At 41.1% G+C, this 25,640-nt stretch overlaps 1 protein-coding gene across 3 annotated transcripts in view; it reads left to right on the top strand.

Moving 5' to 3' along the window:
• The first annotated feature begins 236 nt into the window (after positions 1–236).
• Positions 237–25,640, top strand: part of LOC120721713 (ADAMTS-like protein 1) — a 102,713-nt gene continuing 77,309 nt past the window's right edge. The window contains exon 1 of one of the 3 annotated variants that reach the window (XM_040012203.1): positions 237–750. In XM_040012203.1, coding sequence (XP_039868137.1) covers positions 694–750 — 57 coding nt within the window. In that variant the 5' untranslated portion in view covers positions 237–693. The remainder of the gene's footprint in view (positions 751–25,640) is intronic. The other 2 variants (XM_040012199.1, XM_040012198.1) reach the window with 2 other exon arrangements.

Below are 25,640 nucleotides of genomic sequence, written 5' to 3'. Positions count from 1 at the left end.
GTCTTTGTGGGTTTGAAGTTGTCCCTGAACTGAGGTCAACCTTTCCAAAACCCGTGACTGGATATGAACACGGCCTTGAAATTGGGATTAACGTTGAAAAGAAGCTGGAGTTAAAGTTTTCAGCGTGAAGGTTGAGTCCCCTGTTGAATGACTGTGCGCATGATCTATTTAGTCATTGGTTTAAGTTTCAATACAAGCACTTCTGAGTACAGGTAAACAGTGAGGGGGGAAACAGCTTAGTACAAGTGATCTAATGCAAGTCATCCATTCGGTGAAAGTCAGCCATAACGCACAGCCATAAAAGCATCACTTCAGCTTTGCACACTTCTTGCGCTGAGCTGCACATCGGCGCGTAACGACCCGGGAGTGTGTTTCTTTAAGAATGTAAGGTGGGTGAGACCCTTTTCCTGACGCACGCCTGGTATGCAAACATAAATTTAGCAGCAACGTGTTTGCCGGGGGAACAAAATATCTGGAAGCGACCGTGGACTGTCATGCTGTCTCCGTCCGCTCTTGGCTGACTTTTACCTTTTTCCTCTCTCGCTCTCCTGGAAACTGGAGCCGGAGCGCAGCGCGGAGAGACGAGCGGACCTCTTTCTCCCCGAGTGACTGGGGCAGGCTGGGACATAGAGCGGGCGATCAGAGCCGTCTATCAACGCTTTGAAATTACTTAAGAGTTTGTTTGCGTCCGTGATGAGTGGGAGCTGTTTGTGGACGACTAGCCTGGTTCTCCTCGCTGTCTGTGCGAAGGTAAGCCGCGGTGGCGTCTTCACGCGAGCAACTTATGGATCCTGTCATTTAACATGAGGGGAGAAGGCGCACCGCTCCGGTTTCAGCGGATTTAAGTCAGTTTATTGGGAAGGAAATGAGACACCTGTTGCTTTCAGTTTGGCCTGCCCTCTGTTTCTAAAGGAAAAGTCAGCCTATGTAGGAACATCAGTGACCTGTCGTTTCAAATTTATTACAAGAGTGCTCTGAGGTACAGATTCATACATGGCTCATAGCTGGTGCCCATGCCTGTAAGTACTTGCCCCCCCACCAGAAGCCAAAACTATTCATCATCTGGTGATGCTGTTTGTCTAAAGCAGCTATTGTTTGCAAGAAATGAGGCCGCTGATTGATGGGTGTAGAATATAATAAAATACACTCCACCAGGAAGTTAGAAATTAAGAAAAAGATTGATGGTGAACAAATATATCTGCTGTTTTGGAAAAAAATCAATGAACAATAATTACTACTAACATATTCGTCACATGTATTCATACAGTCCCTTTATATGTATGCATCAGCCTTGTGAAGCAGGTTTGTGTAAAAGCTGATTCTTTCTGCACAGCGGGGAGTTTTAACCTGGTGCACAAAGCAGTTGTTTGGTGTGCAGACAGATTTTTAGGGCCAAACAGAGAGGGGGGGGGGGGGCTGTCAGCGTGTGTAAATGACCACAACAGGTGCTAATAGCACTTCAAGGTGATTTGGGATTTAGGCACCCTGGCTGCTACACAGTCCTGCTGAGTATGTCCACATTGTAATCAGTGACTTTCAAGCAACGAAGGAGAGCTCGGGACTTTGCAGGTCTGCAGACCTAACTGTGAGGCTACAGAGGGTTTATCCTCTGATAAATTATCCCTGTTAAATATTAACTGATTCAAATATGTTGGAATCAGCACAAACTCATATGTCAAACAGGAATGACTCTGTAATGAATGTTACTTACAACTGATTGCTTTCAGCTCGATGACCTGCCGATGGTAACGCCCAAAAAATGTCTTGGATGATGCTCACACTGACTTCTGTGTTGCAAGTGTTTGTGGTTTGATTATTTTGTGTCTCCATCACAAAACCAGACTGAAAAATGACTCAAGAGATTATTTTGCTCAAGTGGTCAGCAGATGACAAATCTTTCCATCTGCTCTAGGCCAGAGCAAGTCTGCACCGGACACCTATCTGTTAACACACACCGCACAGTGACGCAGTGCCTTGCTTCGCGGGGCCAGAGGTCAACAAGTGCCTCCTCCAAGGGTCCCTGTTTTGCAGTGGCATTTTCTTTTCATGTGTGCTCGTGGGTCAAAGTTTCTGCATTACAATTTGGCAAAGGAATGAGACCGTGTTTGTGTGCTTGGCTGCTGAAAGTTGTGCTGGTGCAATTTGTGTGTGTGTGGGCCAAATGGCCTGTGGCTCCAACCCTAAATGGAATAGACCTTCCTTTGTGGGTGACATAATGACATACCTCAAGCATTTCTTGGAGGGTCTTGTTGCTTTCACTCATTTCCCCTGATTTGTGCAGAAAAGTGGAACCTTCCAGAAACACTTTTCCTGGATGGGGAATTAAACGACGGTGCGTGCATGAGGCTGTGCCCTTAAAAGACACCCTGGCATCTCTGAATGTTAGTGCCTGTAACCTGGCAGGGATATGGAGCAGAGCAAATCCTTCTCGTACGCTTTCATTTTTGTTCATTTTGGCTCTTTGTCTTTCCGCTTTGACCTCCTTAGCAGTCACTTTTCAAACACAGGGCACACGCTGACACAGATCTGTGGATTCTCAGTTCTGTTATACATATAAATAAATAAATATCTATCTATCTATCTATCTATCTATCTATCTATCTATCTATCTATCTATCTATCTATCTATCTATCTATCTATCTATCTATCTATCTATGTATATATGTGTGTATATATGTGTGTATATATATATATAAAATTCTAGTTGCTAAAAGCTAAACCATTAAAGATGGTATTTAATAAAAAAAAATCTGCATTGTCTTTGTGGTGCAGAGGAATAGAAAGAATAGGACCTTTGAAATAAGTTATAGATGTTGCTGGGATCACTCTCCCATTCACAGGGAATATTAGCAGCACTTTAAAAAAATCTGCTTTCTTCAAACACAAAATGAAGTGATTTTTTTTTTCTAAATAAAGATGCAAATAAAACACAGAAACACAAAGAGCCTGTTACTGTGACAGCTCTATTGAACTTTATGTGGAGTATGGCTTGTAAGAATTGATGGATATAAATCAGACTTCAGAGTGTTGGGGCTGCCACACTCACTTCACCACATGCCTTTCCTCTAATTGCTAAGCTGGAATTCAGAAGGAAATTAGCCACAAAAGCAACCGATTTTGATGTTTACTCAAGGAAATGGTCCCTCTCAGAGTCCTAATGCAGGGAGCAGAGTGCGTTGAAGTCCTCAGGATTGGGAAGCTTTGGGGCCTAATGGCAGGATTAAGTGGGGTCACGACGTGCAAATGGTCCCAAGTGAGCGTCCGTCAACAACAACATCGCTTGTTCTCTGAAATACGCTCCTCAGCTCGATCGCTTGATCATAAAGACCCCAAACTATGCAATTAGCTTTTATGAATACCTTTGTTGTGGACGCAAGTGGAATGGGAAGTGAATTAATTTCGAGAGGGATTGGGCCCTCTTGAGGAGTAAAGGAAAAAGCTTCAGAGAACATCTGGCCAGTGATGGATGGATAGAGCAAGTTTTTGGAGTGCGTTAACAAGACCAAGTGTTTTCAGTTACACTGCAAAAGCCCTCATACTCATCTCATTGTTCCCATCTGGGCTTAATCTGTGGAGTGGGACTGAGGATTGTTTAGTGTGTGTGGGTGTGCGTGTGGGTGTGTGTGTGCGCACGCGTGTGTGAGCACACAGTTTCTTACAGTCCAAGGGCAAAATTCACTGGTACTCATGTTTGTATAAATTGCCAAGATACCCACAAAATGTTTCACTTTTCATGCAGCGCTATTAGTGTTCCTGGCATGGTAGCAGTGTTTCCTGTGTGTCCTACTCAGGTGTGCCAGCATGCAGCTCTTCCAGTTCTGGAAATCCAGAGAACAGACTTGCATCCCTATAAAGCCAGGCCAAAAGGAAGTAGCTTCAGAGTTTTCTCAGTGGGCCAATGAAGGAAAAGTTCTGCAGAACAGAACTGGTGATGGCAGCTCTTACTGGCTGTTGAATCCCTAAGAAAGCTCCTTTTCAACATTATTTGGATAACTAAGCTTTAGTAAAGCTTATATCTCCAACATGAAATTTTTCTTTTGCCTCTTTCTGAAAATGGCAGGTTATTTTGTACTGAATGAGAATACTCTTGGAGTAAGAAAAGTTTTTGAAAAAGCTCACAATCAGAGATTTTACAAACTTGGCATGGACATAGACTGTATATAAACAAGGGACAGAGTCTCCAGATCTGACAAGGTAGTATACAAATAGCAGGGGCGGGAAGTCAGTCTATGAGAAAATGACAATGCTGTTAGTTTATGGTTTCAATTTTAGGGTCTAGTCATATTTTTTACAACATGATTCAGTGGGGTATAGTTCAGGATGCTGCTATTGACAAGTGACTACTGTGTAGGTGTCATATAAACATCTGACTTGGGATCTGGCTACAAAAAAATGAATATGGCAAAAATCAGAATACTCAAGACGAGGCTTCAAAATGAAAACCAATTTTGAAATTAGGTTCTGAGAGGAATTTTATCAAAGACAACTTTTCTTGTTCCTTGCAATCCAAGTCATGATCGGAAAGTAAACAAAATCTGACTTTAATTTCTATTCAGAGGAATATTTGGAAATTCATGGAAACTGTCTAAGGTTGTCCGAAAAAGCATAATAGAGACCTCAAAGTTTCGTGGAGAACTGAATATTTCGACTGGGGCATTCATGCTCTGTTTAAAGTATCTGTGGGAGTGCCTACCATTAAAAAAAAAAATTACTAATTTCAGTATTAATTTAGAAAGAATTAACATGGAATTGGTAAAAGCTTTGATGCATTCAGGTCAGCTTAAGAAATCTCTAATTTGCTTTCTTGCCGAGAAATCTAGCTATATTGCTAATAATTAAACTTTCAGGTTAGCAGGAAATTAGCTTAGCTTAGTTTAAAGATTGCAAGCCAGGAAACAGCTAGTCATATTTTGTCCAGGGCTAATAAATTCTGCCATCAAAATCCTTTAAAGCTCACTCAGTAATAGTCTTATCTTATTTATTTAGCTGTATAAAAATCAAAGTGTAAAAATCCAAGCTAAGCTAACCGCTCCCGTTCTTTGTTTTGCATTTACAGTACAGAACTTCTGTGAATCTTCTCCAACTCTGCGCAAGAATGTGAATTGGCAGATTTTCAAGAATGGCAAACTACTGCTTTCACATCAGGAGTTGATAAAAGAAAAGATGGAGAAAGGAAAATATGGTTTTTTTGCTGTTTTCCCTCCAAAATCTTGCAGCACTTGATTGTGTTGTTTACCTTTTGATTGCTTGATGCTGAGCTCTAATAACAAGCTGTGACTGAGTGCCCAAAGTGGGCTGTGCCAGCAAATGGCATAACTCTCTGGAATTGTGTTGCACGCTGCTGTGCCAAAGTGCATACAACAGGACATGTTGTTCAGACTAAATTATGAAAAAGCATAATGAGATCTTGTGGTTTCATGTGCTTCTAAAAATCCTGCACACTGCAGAACTCTGATTTAAAGTCATGGCGCTGTCATGCTTTGATAAAAAGCTGCCAGTAGATGGCAACATTACAGCAGATGGACCTTCTTTGTCCACTTCAGCAGTTATATCCTCTGTAGCTCCCACGCCCATTTGGGATAGTTGAGCCTTATGGTGATTTTGCAGGTGGCTGCCCTCTATCCCCTTCTGTTTCCTCTGGAGCCCCTTGTGAATGTATTTGTTCCTTCATCATGAGGTTTATTTGTCATTGCCAAGCTTGAAAGCCGAGCCTCTGGCATTCTCTTCCTCTGATGAAACATCATCGGCTCCATCTGTAGTAAACCCACGTCCCCTCCATCAGCGTGATTGAGCGTTGTTGTTTTATCCTGTTGTGTGTTCCTGGACGCCAGCGCAAACTTCATTTGCAGCAGCCGAGACCGTCCGTGCATCATCTGGCCTGCACATTTTTCACATGCAGCTGATCACCAAGCCGAAGCAGAAGCTTGCAGCCCAGCAGCTCGGCTCAGCCTTACCTCGAGCACATGCATCGAGCCCCGTCTGTTCTGCTTTGCCCCGGCCTTGACCTCAGACACAGCCCCGGGGTGGGATTGCAGCAGGAGTGCCGGGGAGTGGTGCTAACGAGAGGGGAGAAGCAGCTCTCAAACTCCTCTCACGATGCCTAATTAGAAGGGAGGCACAGGTAGGAGGTGTGAGCATGGGTTTGAGAGTTGAAGCAGTGGTGGGGAGGACTGTCAGGAGAGAGATAGACATTAGAAAGGGGGGAGGGTTACAGAGGCAAAAAGGTCAAGAACGGGAAGATGAGAAAAACAATAGAAATTTTAATAAGTACAACGCCAAAGGGGGAAAAAACACGTTGCCATACAGGTCAAAGCCAAAGCCTACACCAGATCACCAGAAAAAAAACAGAATTGTCAAGGAAAGCAGGGTCTAACAAAAAATGCAAATAACAAATTGAGGTGGAAGGTGACTGGCATGCTAGAAGATACATAGAAGTTTAATATTAATGGAGTGATACTGATGTAGATTTAATCGATAGCAAGTAGAGAAAGGGACATACACACAGACATGCAGATAGCTGACGAAATGGGGGGGAAAAGTGTGTTATTGATGGAGTGAGACAGGAAGAGTTGCATGAAGCATGCACGGAGAGCAAAAGGCCAAACAGCAATGATGTATAACAAAGCTACCAGCATAAAAGTGGGAAAGGAAAACATAAATATTAAAGATCTAAGATGCAGCAACTCCTGATCTACCGAGTGGCCGACTAGCCTGAAAAACAAAGAGTAAACCAGTTATCTTAGCTTAACTCGCTCACTTTTGGGAGGAAGGAAAAGGGAGACTGCATACGAGTGTGAGAAATGTTAGCAGTAAGGGGAAAAGAATGAGTGGACAGCTAAATCCAGTGGAAACATGATTGACTTAAGGTCTGCAGCGCTGCTGTCTGACAGGGTCTCCACGGCTGGCTACGGTGAATGTTTGTGAAGCTAATGATGCTTCCTGGGGTTCTCACATCTGTTTCCCCCCCTGGCCACATGTGCTTTGAGTAAACGCTGGGCGGCTACGACTAAACACTAGAGACCCCATTACAAATGATGTGCTATTAGGATTACAATGCATACGTCCACAGAAGCAGATTGATGAGCATGTAATCATCCATAGTGCGCTTGTGGGTCTTTGTGTAGATGCGCATGCATTTGTGTCATACGTTCAGCTAAAAATGAGACACATATACAATAAAAGTCATTCATTACAACTTAATATTCCTCAATTGCTATAGCATTTATGGCACAATGCAATTCCATGTTAGCTTCTAGCTTTTAGTGCATTGCTTCTAGAGTTTCTGGTTTTTGGATAAAAACTGAGTAAAATGTGACTTTTAAGGCTAAAAGCTTATATATTACTAGCTAAAAAAAATAAACGTAATGTTTATGTATAAATATAAGTTAAAAAGGAAACCTTACATTTGAAAAAAGCACATTTTACCCAAAGGTTTTAAGGTGTCGGTGTGTGCAGTCTTGTGACTTTTGTGACCATTGGAGCCAAAAGTCCATCCAAATTCCTCGTTCCCAGGCTTCTGCAGGGATTACCTATGCCACAGTGCCCTCTACAAAATGCGCTCACACTCGCACACATGCACACAGAAACACACACAAATCATGCTGGGGTGAACAGTCACACATCGCAGATGTTGTGACTGTGGCTTATAGCCCCTATAAAGAGGCCTAGGTCTGCCCCCTGAGAACCTCCCACCTGGGAAATCTGTGTGGTCTTGGCGCATGTGTCCATCGTGAGTGTGTTTACACGCTGTTGCTAAGAGTCTGAATGGTTGAAGTGTCTGTCAAGCTCAAGAGTTTAAGAACAGTTTAGGCGGAGCATTTTTCATATTTGTTATAAACATGCAATATTGAGTTTAAGTCATACTGTTGGATATCAGGCTAAAGCGTTAACCAAAGAATGAACTCATTACTACGAACTTTGAGTTCACCAGCCACCAGATTTCAGATGACGTTTGTCTCCTCCCGGTGTTACATTTGACATGTTACTGGGGATTTTTGTCCCAGCATACCTCTGTGTGGTGACATCATCCATGCTGGGATCTCAGTGGGGCAACTTGTACCTTGAGCAAAAATGCAGTCTCACATACCCCTGTCTTGTTTGCATCTGTCATCCTCTCAGCACTCCCCCTGCCTCCCTGATGACAGGTATGCAGCTTGAAAAGCATTTGGCAACCATGACCTGGAAAAGTGCACATTTGACATTGAACATGTCATTCAGCCTTCATTCTCCCCACTCCTCCTTCACCTCCTTCACCTCGGCAGGGCATAACTCTAACATAAGTCTTTCGCGTTATCGGCACAGCTTCTTCTCTCATCTCAACATGAATTGCTTCATAGCTGGAATAGTTGGGATTGTGGTGACCAGGTGGCCTGTGAAGCCACGTAGATGATATGAGAAATACTGGTCTCAGCTCAATGCGAAGGAATCTGTGAGTTCAGATATTTTAAGCTGAATGCAGATATGAGACAGATGGATCGATGGACAATCGGAGGCACAGGCAGGAAGTTTGTAAAGTACCTGATAGTAAAGTTCAGGTGAAACCGGTATGTCTTTCTTCATGTTGATTGTGCTGCTGAGAGTTATTGACAAGGCGTCTCAACACACTCTGGAGCTGTAAGTCTGGAAGAAACCTGATAAATGACATCAACGTTTCAAAAACATGAGCCATTAAAGTATTTGCTGAAATGAAAAGATAAACTGTCTCTTAAAAGAAGGATAACTGACAGTAAATTTCACCGGTTATTAAATGTAATAATTAAAACAGTTAGAGGCCTGAAGATGTAAAACTCTACAGTATTTGGGGAAAAAACACATTGAAGAAATGTCAGATCACAGTTTAAATAACAGCTGTCGACTGAAATCGTACCTACTCTTAAACTAATCGATTGGTCATGGCGTGGTGGGAGTGGGAGGCAGCTTTATCTCTACATTAATGAAATTTGCCACAGACCATGGAGTGCACTCTGTGGCTCCGAGCCTTATTAGGTTAAATTAATTTAAATTGATATAAATGACTAATATTTACCCATATTAAATAATTGTAACTATTTAAAATTATTAAACGATTAGATCATGTAATCTAATTTTGGAGAAGACTGCAATGCACCAGCCCATTTCTTATGATCTCTGAAAATACCAAAAGTTTCAACATAAGAACTACACCAAACACCTTTTGTGAGCAATAAATTCCAATCATGCTTTACTTTTTTCTAATTTTTTTGATGTGAGAGGAGGCTGCAGCCTCCTAGCTGCAGCTACTGACAGATGCTGGAGCCACTGAAGCTGTAAAAAAAGGGGATTATTATAGCACATGCATACTAAAATCTGTTAAGTGTGCATGATTTCAGTTAAACGCTCAAGCTTTAAACATGAAAGTTGGTGAAAAAAAAGAAATAAAGAACCTACTGTTTTTATATGGTATGCCATGTTGGTTGTTGAGCTGCTGTAGTCAGATTTCTCAGACTTCTAATGCAGCCACTCCAAGAAACATCTACATACTTAATTTGGCTGACAATAGATATACTGTAGCTTTAGTTTGAGATATTTCTGAATTAGGGTTTTATGGTTTTGATTGGAACAAAATAACGTTCTGTAACTGGAAGGGACAAAACACCATGAGTTTAGCTGTTTTAGCTCAATTCTCTTCTGTTCACTGGGGCTTGTTTTACAAAAACCCTATGCAGGGAATACCCCATTAACCTCCTAAGACCCGAACTCTTCCACGGCATGCATTTTTAATTTTTCTTTGATATTTGGGCTGATTGGGTCCTGATGAATGTAAAAACAAATTCCCAGATTTTTTTTTTTTTACCTAATTTTTGTTCCTAAGAAAAATAAGAGCCACATATGAGGATATTCATTTAAATTTCGATAGAACAGTAGCAGTATAATGTCCTCGTAAGTGGATATCAGGCCCTTGTAGAGCAGAATTGAGTATTTTAGTCTAAATAACCCAAAATGTGATGTCCACATATGTGGACACCAAGTCCTAGGAGGTTAATATTTGTTTGGTTAGCCTATCAACTAAAACATTTGACCAACTGACTCGGACTAGTAATTAGCTGGAATTTTATTTGTTTACTGACTCAAAAAAGCATGAGTGGTGAGCGTCTCCTGCATCTTAGTGAACTGCTGGGACGTCCTCTCCTTTTTGCACTGAAAAAGTTTCAAGCTAGCTTTTAGGGACGGAGCCAGGTGTAGCATCCAATAAGACATCTTTTTTTAGAGCCAGAACATCATTGGAGCTGTAAGTAGAGAAATTGCTTTTTGGTAAATTTTAATTGGGGTCTATTCCAGTATTCACTGGGCAAGCACTTCTGCCTTGCTTGCCCTTGCAATATTTTCTCTATCCTACCCTGACTTGGTTTTATGGCTAAAGACCATAATAAGGATCCATTATTTTACTTGTTTTACATGTAAATTATCTTATTGTAGGTCAAAAAGTTTTACTTCAAGTAGGAGCTCAGTAAAATCAGCTATTCTTCTCACTAACCCCAAGAAAAAGCCACGATTCTTTTGATAAAACAGCTGCTGTTTTAAATGACTGCAGGGATACGTCTTTCTGTTCATGTGTCAGACTCAGTATTTCATCCAATATTTAGTCCAGGTGCACACTGCATGAGCTTAATGGATTTTGATAAAACACCAGGAAATCATGCCATTAAAATGTTGAATAATGGGGCATTATGCCCGTAGTGAGCGTTAATGTTGACTTATTTCGTTAATGGAAGATGGAATTAGGGAGAGGCTCTCTGAAGGCTGACTGACAAAGAGATGGCTTGTTGTTTTAACTTAAAAAAAAGGGCTGGCTTTGCTTGTAAAGAGCGAGCAAGATCCACTCATGTGTTTCGTCTTAGTCATCAGCTGAACCAAACTGATGAAACTGATGATGATTGGCAGGAGGGCGCAGCTGGAATGCGACTACAGCTCTTTGCACAACAGGTACAAACTGTTCTATCATCATGAGAAAGTAATCGTTACGGGCAAATCATTACATGATCAGAGGAAACCAAGTCTGTGCCAAATATGCACAGTATGAATGTTTGATAAACACAGAACGGCAGTTTTTTTAGATAGGATTACTTAGGTCAGAGCGATTCATGGTGTAATTAGAAGTTTTACTTGAGAGTTAAGTTTACAATCCCCAAACATTTCCGGCACATTTTTATTGTGACTCTATCTGCAAGCAGCTGTAATTAAAGAAAGGCTTATCAACATGTTTTAAATGTGCATGAACTTTCACTTGCTTAAAGAAAAAGCATATCCTAATCTCTTAAACAACATCAGGAACATCTTAGTGATGTAAAGAAATAATTTACTGGCTCATTTTCACTTGAAAAACATTTTGATGACGTGGAAAAATCTCAGTACTGCATTTTCCACAGTTTATCTCAGATGTCATATATGACGTTACAGATAACTTTAGTAAATGTAAATGTATTATAATTATTACCGCTGCCCTGTAGTGGGCATATCACAGGACTTGTTGGGAAAAGCGAAGAATAAATCAAAAGAAAAGAATAATGAAAAAACGTCCCTGCTTCAGGGCGTTTTGGTCTGAGAGCAGTAGAATCATTCTTATGAACAAGTACTGCTTTTCCAGACTTTTGATCCATTTTTTTAGTGGTTGACGTTGCATTTTAATAATATAATATAATTTTTTTGTACAGTGCAGCCAAACCAATACAAATAATTCTCCTTTAGTCAGTAAAAAACTGCAGATGCAGCAATGTCATGCTGCACGCGGCATCTCTCGTCCAAAGTATATAAAATTACTGTTATTTTGTTTGTAGATGCATGTTTGGGGAATAACTGTAGCTAGAGCTAGTCCCAATGACAAATTCAATAAGTTTCTGTGTCTGCCTCCCAATAAAATCAACATCATTTATCACTACAATGAAACTGCATTAATGCAAACATGCATTGTTCCTCTGCCAAGACAAGAGCCAGGCCATTTGTCTGTCTGTCAGTTTGTTTATAGTCTGTCTGTCAGCAAGATTATACAAAAGCTGAATTTAATGAGACACAGTGGAGAGGTGGAGCACGGAGAAAGAAACATTTAAAACATTCATTTTTGATGAAGATAATTTTTTCAATTTGCAAACTAGGGCAATGACTTTGCTGATGTTTTATTTTAGTGCCTTGTTGGTTGTGTAAATCCTTGCACTTTGAACCCTGTGCAGTAATGGATAAACAAGGTTTAGCACATATTTTAACTGCACATCGATTAAATATAAGCATCACAACAGACTGATTGCAGCCTTCTGCTTGCAATGCAAATGCTGCAATCTTGAAGTCTTCAAACCAGAATTAAGTCGTCTTTATATAAAGAGCACAAATGATAGCGTGTGTTACTCGGTGATTATGTACTCTAAACGGCTTGCCTGTGAGATTGACGTTTCTCAGCGTTTTTAGCGTTTGACTTGAGCACTCAAGACAAATGGGCCTCGACTTAAAACTTCCACGGTGAAAAATTGGATAATGTAGCTGGAATAAATCTCCAAAATTGGGAGAGCCTGTTTTCCCCATAGCACACAACATGTTAATCAGGAGCCAACTGTGCAGCAGTTGGACAATCAATCAGCTCGGCATTTTGTCTTATTCCATTATATTAACACCTGAATGGAACTGGCAAAGAGGCTTTTTGCTTAACAAGTTTGGAATTTATTGCCGAAAGCTTACAAAAATGCCACTCTCTGCCTTCATATTTAATGATGCCTGCTCGACCAATTTTAATATTACAGTATGTGGTTGCAATTGCAGTGGCTTAATCTATTTTATGTTGGATATTTTTGCAGGAAAATATTTTCCTTATAAACCAGACTGAGCTTGCAGACCGCTAATTTATACAACAGATGTGGAATTGGGCAAAGCTAACAAAACATTTAGGTTTACAGACCTCTTTGATATTTAAAGGCAGCTACTCAAGGGTTGCAGTATACTACAGTAAAGCTGTTTAACTGAGCCTAAAAGATTAATTTGTAGAACTGCTTGTAAATCAAAGCATGTATAGCAAAGGTGTGAAATTACTTTTTGCATGCAGCACCAACTGTAGCTGCTGTTGCGTGCAGGTGTGTCCGGGCAGAAACTGTGCCTCGAGCCGCTGCCGAGGATGCAGGTTCGTGTTTAACAGCGTGTGCCAAAACTGTCTCGCCTGTCGCTTTTAACTTTTATCTGTGCAACCATGTGTGTCTGTAATGCAACCTTAGGTGAGTCTTGCTCCAACATGCCATTATCTTGCTTTTGAGTTGCTCTGGCGTAAAAAAAAGAATATATATACATACGAGTGCAAAGATGCGTGTCCGTCATTTAATTTATCTTTTAATTTCCTTGACATATTGGATTTATGTTTGTGTTTAGTTTATTAAACGAGGCAAGCAAATCTTTTAAGACATATATTTACATCATCTTGGAAATATTTTTTTTTTTGCTTTACTTCTTGTATCATTAAAGCTTTCCTCCACACTGCGGGACATCTCAGCTTGGCTGTGTGTGCTTGCTGACGGACTCACTTAACTCCTGCTGAGCTCTGCTCCAGGGTCTTGGGGACGTGGGAGGGGTTGATCCACAGCCTCTCCCTTTTCCTGGCTCTAACCTACTTTAGCTTCCAGGCTTCCTGCTCCTCACAGGTCACACTCTGAGTACTGGTGTGCAAGAGGAGACGGATGACCAGCGTATGAACGCGTTTAAGTCATAAGCCTGTTTAAGTGCTCAGGAGAGACCCCACCTTGTTCCTCTGCAGTGTCATGCAAACTGAAAGTGTCACTGATGGCAGCGTGATTTCCTCTATCAGAGAGAGAGACAATTATATAAATATAGAAGTCGTAAAGGGTGGATATTTTTCTTTCTGCACCAATCCAGGTTGCTGCAGAGGCTTATCCAGTTAGTTCCCTGGTTTGACATTGCAAATGAACCCACTAATGACATGCACACATGCACAGGACAGCAAACCTCCCATGTTTGTGATTGCCATTCAGTCCCTGACTTGTCAAAGTCTCTTTTGGTCAGACTGTTAGATCCAGCTGTGCAAGTCAACAGTTCTTATTATACAGAAGAAGCCAGCTTGGCTCACAGGCCCTCTGTGAACTTGCATGCCCCAGTTATCTGGATGACGCAAGTGAATCAGGGCAGATCCACCACTTGTGTCTCATTAATATCAGGCACACCCAGCTGTTGTCATAGTGCTGCTGTGTACAAGACCTTTTATGCTTCCATCTTTTCCTCTGTCTTCAGTAAATCGAGCAACAGTTTTCTGTCCCGCTCATTGTTTATTATCGTTCTTTATTACACTTTCAGGGTGGAAAAAACAGAAATAGTTACAAAAAGTTATACATGGTGTTAAACATGGCTAGTAATGTGAACAAAGAGTAGCTTTATATTGGCATTCCTGAGATAATAACAGGTTTTGAGTGATAACAGTTTAAATATACAGAAACCAGAACCTGAAAATATCACAGCTTATGGTGCCAAATTCACTCTACAGTTTATTAAAGGTTTTTTTCACATTAGATGGAAAACATCTTATTACCATTAGATTTAAGAAGGTCTTCAGCCAAGAAAATGTAACCACTAAATATGACTTTTAAAAGAGTTTTGTCATTATAAATGGCCCATTAATTTTTCTGTTGATGATAGAAGTGGAAAGGAATACAGAGGGTGTTTGTTTCCCCAGAGGCAAAAGATGAGCTCAGTCTTCAGAGTAGGGTTTTAGTTAGGCTTCAACCTGTAAACTGTACATAAAAGATGGACACAGGCACTATGTAATCACCCAGTGGGCTGTGATAGCCCAGTGGAAGTCTTAGATTTATTATTATAGCTGTTCCCCTGATGTTTCTTGGAGTCAGAAGTAACCCTAAATGCATCAAAGGGTTGATTTTTCTGTTTTCTTAACTAATGCTTATTAGCTCCATTCACAAGGTACATCTATGCACTGCACAGATGTGTTGCACTGACACTTATACCTGTATGTTAAGTAATGTACAAAAGCTAGAAAACCATTCCCTAAAAGTGGTGCACAGACTTGCTGTATTATTTGTCCAGTTCATCGACTTCAATTAGCTCAAGTGGCACCAAGCAAAGAGCTAGTGATGGAGTCGGCTCTCATCTGGCTATCGAAGAGGCCAAACCTTTTTTTTTTCTTGGATGCTAACATTGTGGTCAGCATGTTGTCTTGGTTTGTCTCAGCTGTTTTGTGAGTTAAGGCTTCCTGTTTAATTTTGAGCTCATCTGGCTGAAGGACCGATGAACTTATACCATGGTGAGGCATCTGCCGTCTGTCTGTCCAGGTAAAATTAGCAAGAATTGCTACTCCTTTGAGAGTATTTATCACAATGTAATTGGACTAATACACAACAACCCAATGGATCTTCACAACCCTTAACTCGTGCTTCTGATGATCAGTGAATGGGATGAGGTACTATGTCATGGAAGTTCTAGTTAGTTGGATGAATTTAGACAATATGAAGAAGAAACTAGCTAAGCTGAGATACTCGCAGAGAGCTGCGAGGTCCTACTTATGGTGCAACAATGCAAGCACCTAATTTCACTTCCAGAAAAGGGCTGGGCTGCAGGGGATTATTGTTTTACCACAGTATGCGAATATGATTTCTCACATGCATGCCAGTAATTAGTTGAGTTGTCTTTCATTTTTCTTCTAAATGTTGTTTTGACAAACGAGTTGTATTATTGCTGAGAGAATTAACACTGATTGAAGATCAGTTTTTACAGTGTATGTAAATCTCATGGCAGCTGCCATCTCTAACAGCCTCAAAGTTATTAACACAGAAACCGAAATAGAAAAAAGAAATGAAACACATTTTCCTTAATAATCACTCTATCTCAAAATGCTGCCTTCACTCACGACACACTCCACCAGCCCTGCACATGTCTTTACTTTGCTGTCCTTTCCACGACCCATAATTCCCTTCTTCCTGCCCACCTAACTCTTAAAGATTAACAGAGTGCTCACTACCTGTCCACCTGCTAGAGGCATCACATTTACGGGCATCACGGTAATCTCAAGGGTCCAGTTGGTCTTTTAATCCTTGGAAACAGAAACAGAGAACCCAGTCAAGGTCAGGCTGTTCAATTTCCAGGGGGATCTCTTATTGAAACTTCCATTGTTCAGTCTGGGAGGCCACCTGTACCAATATCACTGTTTAATGTGCCAAATGCGACTTATGTGGATATTGTTTTCTTAGTGTTACTAAGATGTTACATGATTTCACCTTGATTAAATCTAACCAACTTTTTTTCTCAAGAGCAAAAGGCACAGAAAGGCTGGCCTGTGCACTGATTTGCAGCAGCGAAGGTTTTTGTAGAGTTCATGCCCTCATCGCTGAGCATGCGGGCATGTTTGGTAGCGGCACAAGATTACCATAAAGCTACGCTTGAGGCTTTTATTGGCTTCATCTTCCCAGTCTTGACTTGAGATATGCCCTCGGGATCTATCAGTGTCACCTGGATATCTGTAGCCAATGTGAAACCCGCAGAATCTGAAGCCATCTCTGTTACATGCACCGACAACAATGGAAGGGCGACTTGGACCACATTTTGAAGGTTTTGGTTGCAGAAGCAATTTTGGAGCTATCAGATTGAAACTCAAGATGCCAGAGCAAGTCAGTTCTGTCAGGAATTTCTAAGATGGGTGTGCTTCTATTGAAGACTACTTTCTAAATGTAAGGAGAAAAAAAGATTCCCTTTCACGGTCACATAGTTTATATCGAAGATGCCACTATGGGGTTGTAGAGTCTCAGATTTCTCCAGTGTTTAAAGAGCTCCTAGGTTGTCCATAACAAAAGCAACTGAGGCATTTAGGCGGCCTGAATATCTTTGATAAGGAGCATTGTATTATATTTCCATAAGTAGATGACTTGTTAGGTCGGATTGTAATACTATTCCATCCATTTTAGAGGCCCTCTTATCTGTTCTGCCACTATGCACTGTCCAAAACCCAATAGACCCTCTGATTTCCAGTTTTTAACCATCTGGCAGCTCCAGCTCCCAGATGCACATTTATACTGTACTTTATTAGCTTGGGATTTTCCACTTCTGAGTTAATGTAGGTAACACAGGCTAAACTAAATGATTCATGTGATACCCTCCTGTCTTCGTGTGTGTTAGCGCTGTAAGTTGAGCATGATGAATCTCTCAGAAATAGGATTTTCCCTCACGATTAAGGGTGCGCAGTGTGCCGAGGCATCGCGCACTCATGTCATACCTGTTTCTTCCGACATTAAACCTTGATTCAGTGCCTCGGCCTGTGTAGATTTCGGCGAGAAGCGGCTTCCAACCGTTTGGCTGCTCTTGCGTTTCGTGCCACCAGAGATTTTCTTCTCACTTTGAAAAAAGAACCTAAAAAATAACATTTCTTACACAAACTGAAGCCACAGCCAGCTGGTTTTAAGAGACAAATCCCACATCTTGCAGGGTGAAACTTGCTACCCTTCTCTAGCAAGCCTGTCAAGTCTGTCCTATTTAGACTGGAACTAAAGTCCCTCTTTGGGGAAGGCAGCAGCACTGGATAATATGATGGAAGAGAAAAACTTCTCATATGTGTGCCATCTGACAAGAACCTGTAGCTTTGCCCCATATTTGCAATGGGACAAAATAAAAATTTCTTATCTAAAATGATGTTTTTGTCCTCTGTGAGTTTGGCTAATGCTTTTTCTAAAAGGGAAATACTGGGAGAGGCGTTCAGTGTTCTTCAGCGGACTTGTTCTGTATAACTGTGCCCGGCAGTGCCAAACCCTACTCCCTGCAGAGATGACCCTGGGCACACGCTCCAGCTGTGCAAACACAGCCGCATTGCTGAGCACACACTTACATTCTGGCTGAGCCAAATCCAATTATTTGCCTTGCCTTGAACCTCTTTTTTCTTCTTTCATTTCAGTAGTGCATATTCAGCTGCCTTCCGCAGTGCACACGAGCTGAACTGCCAGGCCGAACAAGGCTGACAAATGTGCTACTGTGGGTACTTTTTTGCTATATTTCTCTCATGTGAACATACCCCTGCTTGTCAGTTTAATTTCTCAGCCTTTTCCTCATTTCTCTCCCCAAGCGTCTGGCGTGACAGTAGGTATCCATTTCTTTTGAAGGAGCACCACCAAAGTCAACAGGGAGGGGATGTGAGCTGCTCGATCATCAGCCAGCTGACACTGACGGAGGGCAAAAAAAAGAAAAAATGTTTATGTCAGAAGAGTCCATCCCATATGAAAATCTAAGCACACAGTTATGTTACCTCAAGTGGCCTTTGTTGCTTCAGTTTGACCTACTCCCTAAAGGACTCACAGTTTATGAGGATATCCCAAACAGCAATGATTTAAACATAGCAACTGGAAATAAGCAAAACTTTACTGGACCGTATGGGGGTGTTTCTACTCCCCCGCCGAGCCAGAACCGTTATGTTTGATTGTACAAAACTAAATCCTGCTTCTTCTCAAGCAACGGTGAAGTGATGCCCGGGACTTATAACTTTAACTTCAGTCTTTGAACACAGTATCATGTGTGGGCCTATCCATTTCACCCTAAAAGGAGCTCTTTTTAGCAGCTGTTAGCTGTGATGACTGTGTTTTTAACCTGTAGACCTGATGTTAGCATAAATAGCTAGTAATAGTTGATGCTATATAGCTAAATGTCAACAGCTGGTGTTTTTAGCCCACCAAAGAAATTAACTTCAGCTTAAAATGAAAAACCTTTCCATATAATATACTGTATATTATATGGAAAATAAAGCTGTGCAAATATTTAGTGTATTAAAATATTGTTTGGGACTCACCTATTCTCAGTGCAACTATTCACACCATTCACATAAAGCGGTATTTATTTTTTTGAACCAAGCTCTATTTTTTCTTTTTACATTTTTTTGGATCCTAATAAAGAAATCTGACCAATCAGACCATAGAATTTGGTAACAAGTGCTCTTGTGGCTCAAAACGTGCACGGTACCGAATATATAAATAGTAAAATAGTACTATTTTGCCTCAGAAACTCAGCTAGACGCTGCTCCGGCTCTCTGAAACGATTTCTCTGCCTCCTCAGACATAGTCCCAACTGATCTGAAAAATTCTGAATCTCATTTCAATTTTTCGCAACATGTTCATTGGGTAATTAGCTAATATATATAATAATAAACACTCACTATTTCATATATGTTTGTGTTTTGTAACGCAAACCATCGTTTTGAATGTGCTGCCAAGTAGTACAGTGCACAGGCAAAAGCCTGCTCCCTGCCTCCATCCAGGAGAACAAAAGCAGCGGGAGAAGAAAAGTGGAGACTATCGTGTTGCCGTCAGATTGACAAGCAGAGTTCATGCCGCAGACGTGAGCTGACATTGCAGATCTTTATGGCTGTGACCTTGACTCGTAGCCAAACTCAATCCTTTTTTCTCCTAAATGTCAGATAGTGCGTATTAACACGAGAATCTGGTTTCAGCTACAAAGACAAATACAAAACACACATATTTTTTATAAAATGTCCCCACTGTGTCCCCCCTCTGTGTAGCAGCACATTTTAAGTCACACATATGTATTTCTACATTCAAGGCCGAGCACTCAGAATCAGTCGAACACACAGGCTTAGCTGTGCACACAGAGGAACAGCACTTCCTTCAGGAATGCTGAGCAGTTCTCCCCACGTCTTTAAAGACTGTCCTTTCAAGTGCGCCGTTGTTGGAACAAGTTAAGTGTTATCGTAACTGACAATAGTTTGTTTGGGAAAGAATTTCTTCAATAGCTTGGGGCGTGATCGGTACAGTAAAACCCTGATGAGTGAATCTTTCCATTTCTGGTGAACCAGCGTGACCTGCTTTATATATATTAGCTGACCATGGTATACAGTGGGAGGAGCTTCTTTTGACTGTGCTTTTGCTTTGGACCTAAATGATTTTTCTGAGATAATGGAGTGCTTTTCAGGCAGGGTCCACAGGGAGCCCTAATGCATAAACAAACACATGGTGCGGTGTCTCTCTTTATGCTGTTGCCGGGCCTAAAAGGGAGGGACCTGCCATGCTTCAAGTACAATGAAGAAACTCACGTTCCTGGAATTTGCACACATGCGTGCAGAAAAACATAACAAAATTGTAAGATTGCAAAACAAACAGTATAGCAAACCTGGAACTCCCTATAGGATATTACTATAAACAAAGACTTCATAACTTACATGAACAGTACGACGTAATGAAACATAAAGTTAGATAAACAGGGGCCCCATAGTGGGCTCACACATGATGTCAGATAAATCTCCAGTGGCATGTTTAAGAGTTCAAATGGCGCCTCCGATCTGTCTCTTTAATACAGAGGGAATGTGGAGGATGCACTGTGCCAACTCACTCCCTCACCCACCCATCCACCATGCGCTCCCCTTCCTTCAAACGCCATTTTGGCCGCGGCCCAGATGTCAGGGACGTCATTCATCACACCGCTCCCTCTTGTCAGCAATTACACAAGTATGACAAGGACATTTAAATAATTTTTCTTGACATGGTATCATTGTCACAAGTCTCTGCAATTATCCTCCATTACTGGCATCAACTACCAAAGTGTTAACGCGCTCGCTCTTGTTTTTGCCATCTTTTTGAGACGTATTTTCTAAAGTGACATCTTTGTATAGTATCTTTGCTGATTTTAGAAGTTTGAGTAGATTAGTCAGTCTTCTGTGGACAGCAGCCTTTGTTTGGTCACATAAAAGTTGACTGCATCATGTAGACCAGTTGGGAATACATCATTTTAATAACTCCCACGATGATTGACATATTCAGAGGACCTTAAAGAAATCACTGGCTTTCTTCTGCATTTTTGTCCGTCAGTGATGTTGAGTCAAGTGGGGATGTTTGAGACAGTCTGTCAGACAGATTCAAGTTATTGTCAGTGTTCAGTCTGGTACTGTAGCATCATAAAAACCTGACTGTTATAAAAACTCAGATTTTTAGATCGAGTTTAGGGTGCTCAATAACTGTTGTGTTGCTTTAAATGCCAGACTGAATTTAGACGTTACCCACCATAGGCCTTGTACAACTGGTCTGTTCTAGAGGCCTGCCTCTCCTCCTAATAGTCGTGGGCCTTACTTTTATAAGAGAATACACATTTACTAAATTATCTTCCGATTCTCTTTAGTATTCTTTTTCCTTTTTCAACATACAGTGTCCTGAAAAAAGTACCTCCCCTTTCCTGATCTCTCCAATTTTCACATATTTGTTAAATGTTTCAGATCATCAAACAGATTTAAATATTAGACCAAGACAACCTGAGTAAATTAAAATGTATCAGATCAAAACGTATCAAATGTGTCAGATGCACACAGGTACAAGTAAAACTGCAGGACTTAATCTCAGCAAAAGCAAACACACTATGCCTACATATATTTTATCACGTGTATAAATATGTGCAAAAGACTTTTCCCCTCTTTTTTAATAAACCCAAACTTTTGTTGAAATGACCACATCTGTGCAACCACTGCCACGGTGCATCATTTTATAAATCTGACCCTTTTCCTTATTTTTGATATGTTGTTAGATAATTGTATGTTTATACTTTATTGATATTTAAATGCAATTTTTATATGAATTGCCATTTAGGTAAAATGCAAAAACTGGTTCGGACCCCGCAGTGGTGTAAGTGTTGGTAGACATACTGTTTTGTAATTCCTTGAGGTGACTGGAGTCCACCTGTACCAAGCAGAGGATTCTGAAAATGCTTTCCAAAAAGTACAAACCTATATTTTTCAAATTCCTGAACTGAAACTGTGTGTTAATACAAGAAATAAGCCCTCTGTAGCTCTCTGTAGACTACCACAATTAAAAAAGTGAAAGCGGCACACATTTTGAAATCTGTGAGTTTTCCTCAACAGAGTGTTCTCATTCCCGATGCGTAACATACCAACGATTTGTCAGCCCCGAGGCGTCCCATGGGAACGCAAAAGGTAACCTTACACGTCCCTATGATACAAACAGTTCTCATGTTTCCTCCTTTTTCTGAATGCGTAACATAAGAACGTGTTGGGTGACTGAAAGAAACTGAAACATACCGACGTAATAAGCGTTGGTACGCGTTGGGGGCGAGGACGTGCTGTCCTCAAAGCGCGATGAATAGTGAAATGGAAATACTTGAAAACCACCAGGATTCTTCTTAGAGTTGGTCACCTAGTTGAAAAAAGTAACTAAGCGGGTGGCCTGTTGGTCATGAAAATGACTAGAAACCCAATAAACACCCCAAAAGTGCTTCAATCATGGAATAACCTTCCAAAAGAACAGCCATCTCAGCAGGACTATCAATCAGACCTTTATAGTAGAGCAGCCAGCGCTCTTAGAGTTTGTCAAAGTGTATTATAAGACTTTCAGAAGCAAAAAAAACAACTGAGCTGATGAGTTAAACCAAGAGCGGTTGGTGCAGTGGGTGGTAAACACCATCAATAATAACATCCCTATAATGAAGCATGGTGGTGGCAGCATCATGCTGTCGGGATGTTTCTTAACAGTAGAGACAGTGAGAGCTCATTGAAGAAAACCTGCTGTAGAGAGCAGAGACTGAGGTAGCGAATTATATTTCAGCATAACAGTGGACCAGAGAGCCGAGACGACACTGGAGTGACATGAGGACAAGTGTCCATGGGTAACCCAGCCAGAGCTCAGCCTCAGACCTCATCTGATCTCTGTGAAGAGACTTGAATATGGCAGGTAACAAATGCTTCCCATTGATGATGAAGGATTTACCAAGAAGAATGGGATAAATTTCCAAAATTTAGGTTTGCAAAAACTTTACAGACATACCTGAGAAGAGTTAAATCTGTCATGGCTCTGAAAGGGTCCTAAAGAGTACCGATATAGTTTTTTTTAAAAGATATATTTCTGTTTTTTATTTTTTTATAGATTTACAGTAAATTCTGTTTTCACTTTTTCCTCATTGGCTGATTGAATCCAGTTGTAGTGGGAATGGTGAAATTAAATTCACCACATCATGCAGTGTATAAAAAGTGAAAAATCTCTAAAGACACTGCACATGCACAGACACAGTTGGACCGATTGTTGCACTGTTCTGTAAACTTAGCAAAAAGCTAGTTCTCATTAAACAGACTACAGGGAGTGCAGAATTAATAGGCACGTTGTATTTTTGAGGAATAATTTTATTATTGAACAACAACCATGTTCTCAATGAACCCAAAAAACTCATTAATATCAAAGCTGAATGTTTTTGGAAGTAGTTTTTAGTTTGTTTTTAGTTTTAGCTATTTTAGGGGGATATCTGTGTGTGCAGGTGACTATTACTGTGCATAATTATTAGGCAACTTAACAAAAAACAAATATATACCCATTTCAATTATTTATTTTTACCAGTGAAACCAATATAACATCTCCACATTCACAAATATACATTTCTGACATTCAAAAACAAAACAAAAACAAATCAGCGACCAATATAGCCACCTTTCTTTGCAAGGACACTCAAAAGCCTGCCATCCATGGATTCTGTCAGTGTTTTGATCTGTTCACCATCAACATTGCGTGCAGCAGCAACCACAGCCTCCCAGACACTGTTCAGAGAGGTGCACTGTTTTCCCTCCTTGTAAATCTCACATTTGATGATGGACCACAGGTTCTCAATGGGGTTGAGATCAGGTGAACAAGGTGGCCATGTCATTAGTTTTTCTTCTTTTATACCCTTTCCTGCCAGCCACGCTGTGGAGTACTTGGACGCGTGTGATGGAGCATTGTCCTGCATGAAAATCATGTTTTTCTTGAAGGATGCAGACTTCTTCCTGTACCACTGCTTGAAGAAGGTGTCTTCCAGAAACTGGCAGTAGGACTGGGAGTTGAGCTTGACTCCATCCTCAACCCGAAAAGGCCCCACAAGCTCATCTTTGATGATACCAGCCCAAACCAGTACTCCACCTCCACCTTGCTGGCGTCTGAGTCGGACTGGAGCTCTCTGCCCTTTACCAATCCAGCCACGGGCCCATCCATCTGGCCCATCAAGACTCACTCTCATTTCATCAGTCCATAAAACCTTAGAAAAACCAGTCTTGAGATATTTCTTGGCCCAGTCTTGACGTTTCAGCTTGTGTGTCTTGTTCAGTGGTGGTCGTCTTTCAGCCTTTCTTACCTTGGCCATGTCTCTGAGTATTGCACACCTTGTGCTTTTGGGCACTCCAGTGATGTTGCAGCTCTGAAATATGGCCAAACTGGTGGCAAGTGGCATCTTGGCAGCTGCACGCTTGACTTTTCTCAGTTCATGGGCAGTTATTTTGCGCCTTGGTTTTTCCACACGCTTCTTGCGACCCTGTTGACTATTTTGAATGAAACGCTTGATTGTTCGATGATCACGCTTCAGAAGCTTTGCAATTCTGAGACTGCTGCATCCTTCTGCAAGATATCTCACTATTTTTGACTTTTCTGAGCCTGTCAAGTCCTTCTTTTGACCCATTTTGCCAAAGGAAAGGACGTTGCCTAATAATTATGCACACCTGATATAGGGTGTTGATGTCATTAGGCCACACCCCTTCTCATTACAGAGATGCACATCACCTAATATGCTTAATTGGTAGTAGGCTTTCGAGCCTATACAGCTTGGAGTAAGACAACATGCATGAAGAGGATGATGTGGACAAAATACTCATTTGCCTAATAATTCTGCACTCCCTGTAGTATCTAAGATAAATCATCACTATTTGATTAATGAAAGAAGCAGACACTTAATGCAATAAACTCAGTGATGGGTTTATGAGCCTAAATACTTTTTTAAAGCCTCTAGGCTGTTGTTTGATTAACTTGGGTCTGAATCTATAAATATGCTGCCCCGTCTGCAACTTTCCCTTTTCACCAGTTGATAGATGATAACAGGACATGGCCACTGTCATGCACACACTGTAAAGAAAAAGCAAATGAAATTAAGTTTTGGTCTGTGTAACTGGCAGAAACCTCAGCGTACTGGTAAACATCCAAAATTCTTTCCATTTTGTGCCCAATGTGCAGCTGGCTTCCAATAATGTGGAACACAATTGAAGAATGGAGTATAGATTAGGGAGCAGATTGCTGGATACTTAAAGATGCCACGCTAAAGGCAGGGCCCATTTCATTATTTGCCTCGCTGCCAGCCAGATGAGGTCAGGGCTCGAGAATGCCACAGAATATGGAAATTAAGATTGTTGGATGGTCAGGCAACTCCGCAAATGAGGGGCTTAATTTGGGAGAAGGAATGCACTAGTAATTCGACAGTAACCGCAGACGGCTTTCACAGCGCACGTTGATGTCAGTGAAAACAGTTTGGGAAACTCTGCGGAACAAATTTGTTGGCCTTTGCTGCGGTATGAGACTGCAGAGGTCTCGCAATTCTTCACAGATCTGTACAGCACAGTTTACACTGATTTCACTGGTGAAGAAGTGTTACCTTTACTGAAAACCCCCAAGGTTCCAGTTATTTGGCCACGATTCACGCTAACAGCTTGCCAGGTTTGTTCTTTGTCTATTTCAAAGAAAAGTGTGATTAGTGGATTGGTCTTCTGGGAGGTCTGGCATCAACCACTTTCATGCATGATCAATGTGTGGGCCACCGACACAGAGAATTCTGCAACAGCTAATGGTATGTTAAATAATAGATGAAATAGGAGAAATTTGCTGATTTGTGACCAGTACTACTTGACTTTGGGCCC

Source organism: Simochromis diagramma, unplaced genomic scaffold (assembly GCF_900408965.1).
Source record: "Simochromis diagramma unplaced genomic scaffold, fSimDia1.1 OVJJ01000604.1, whole genome shotgun sequence".
NCBI classification, from domain to species: Eukaryota; Metazoa; Chordata; class Actinopteri; order Cichliformes; family Cichlidae; genus Simochromis; species Simochromis diagramma.
Note: the sequence above shows the minus strand (reverse complement) of the source record. Positions and strands in the feature narration are given on the sequence as shown.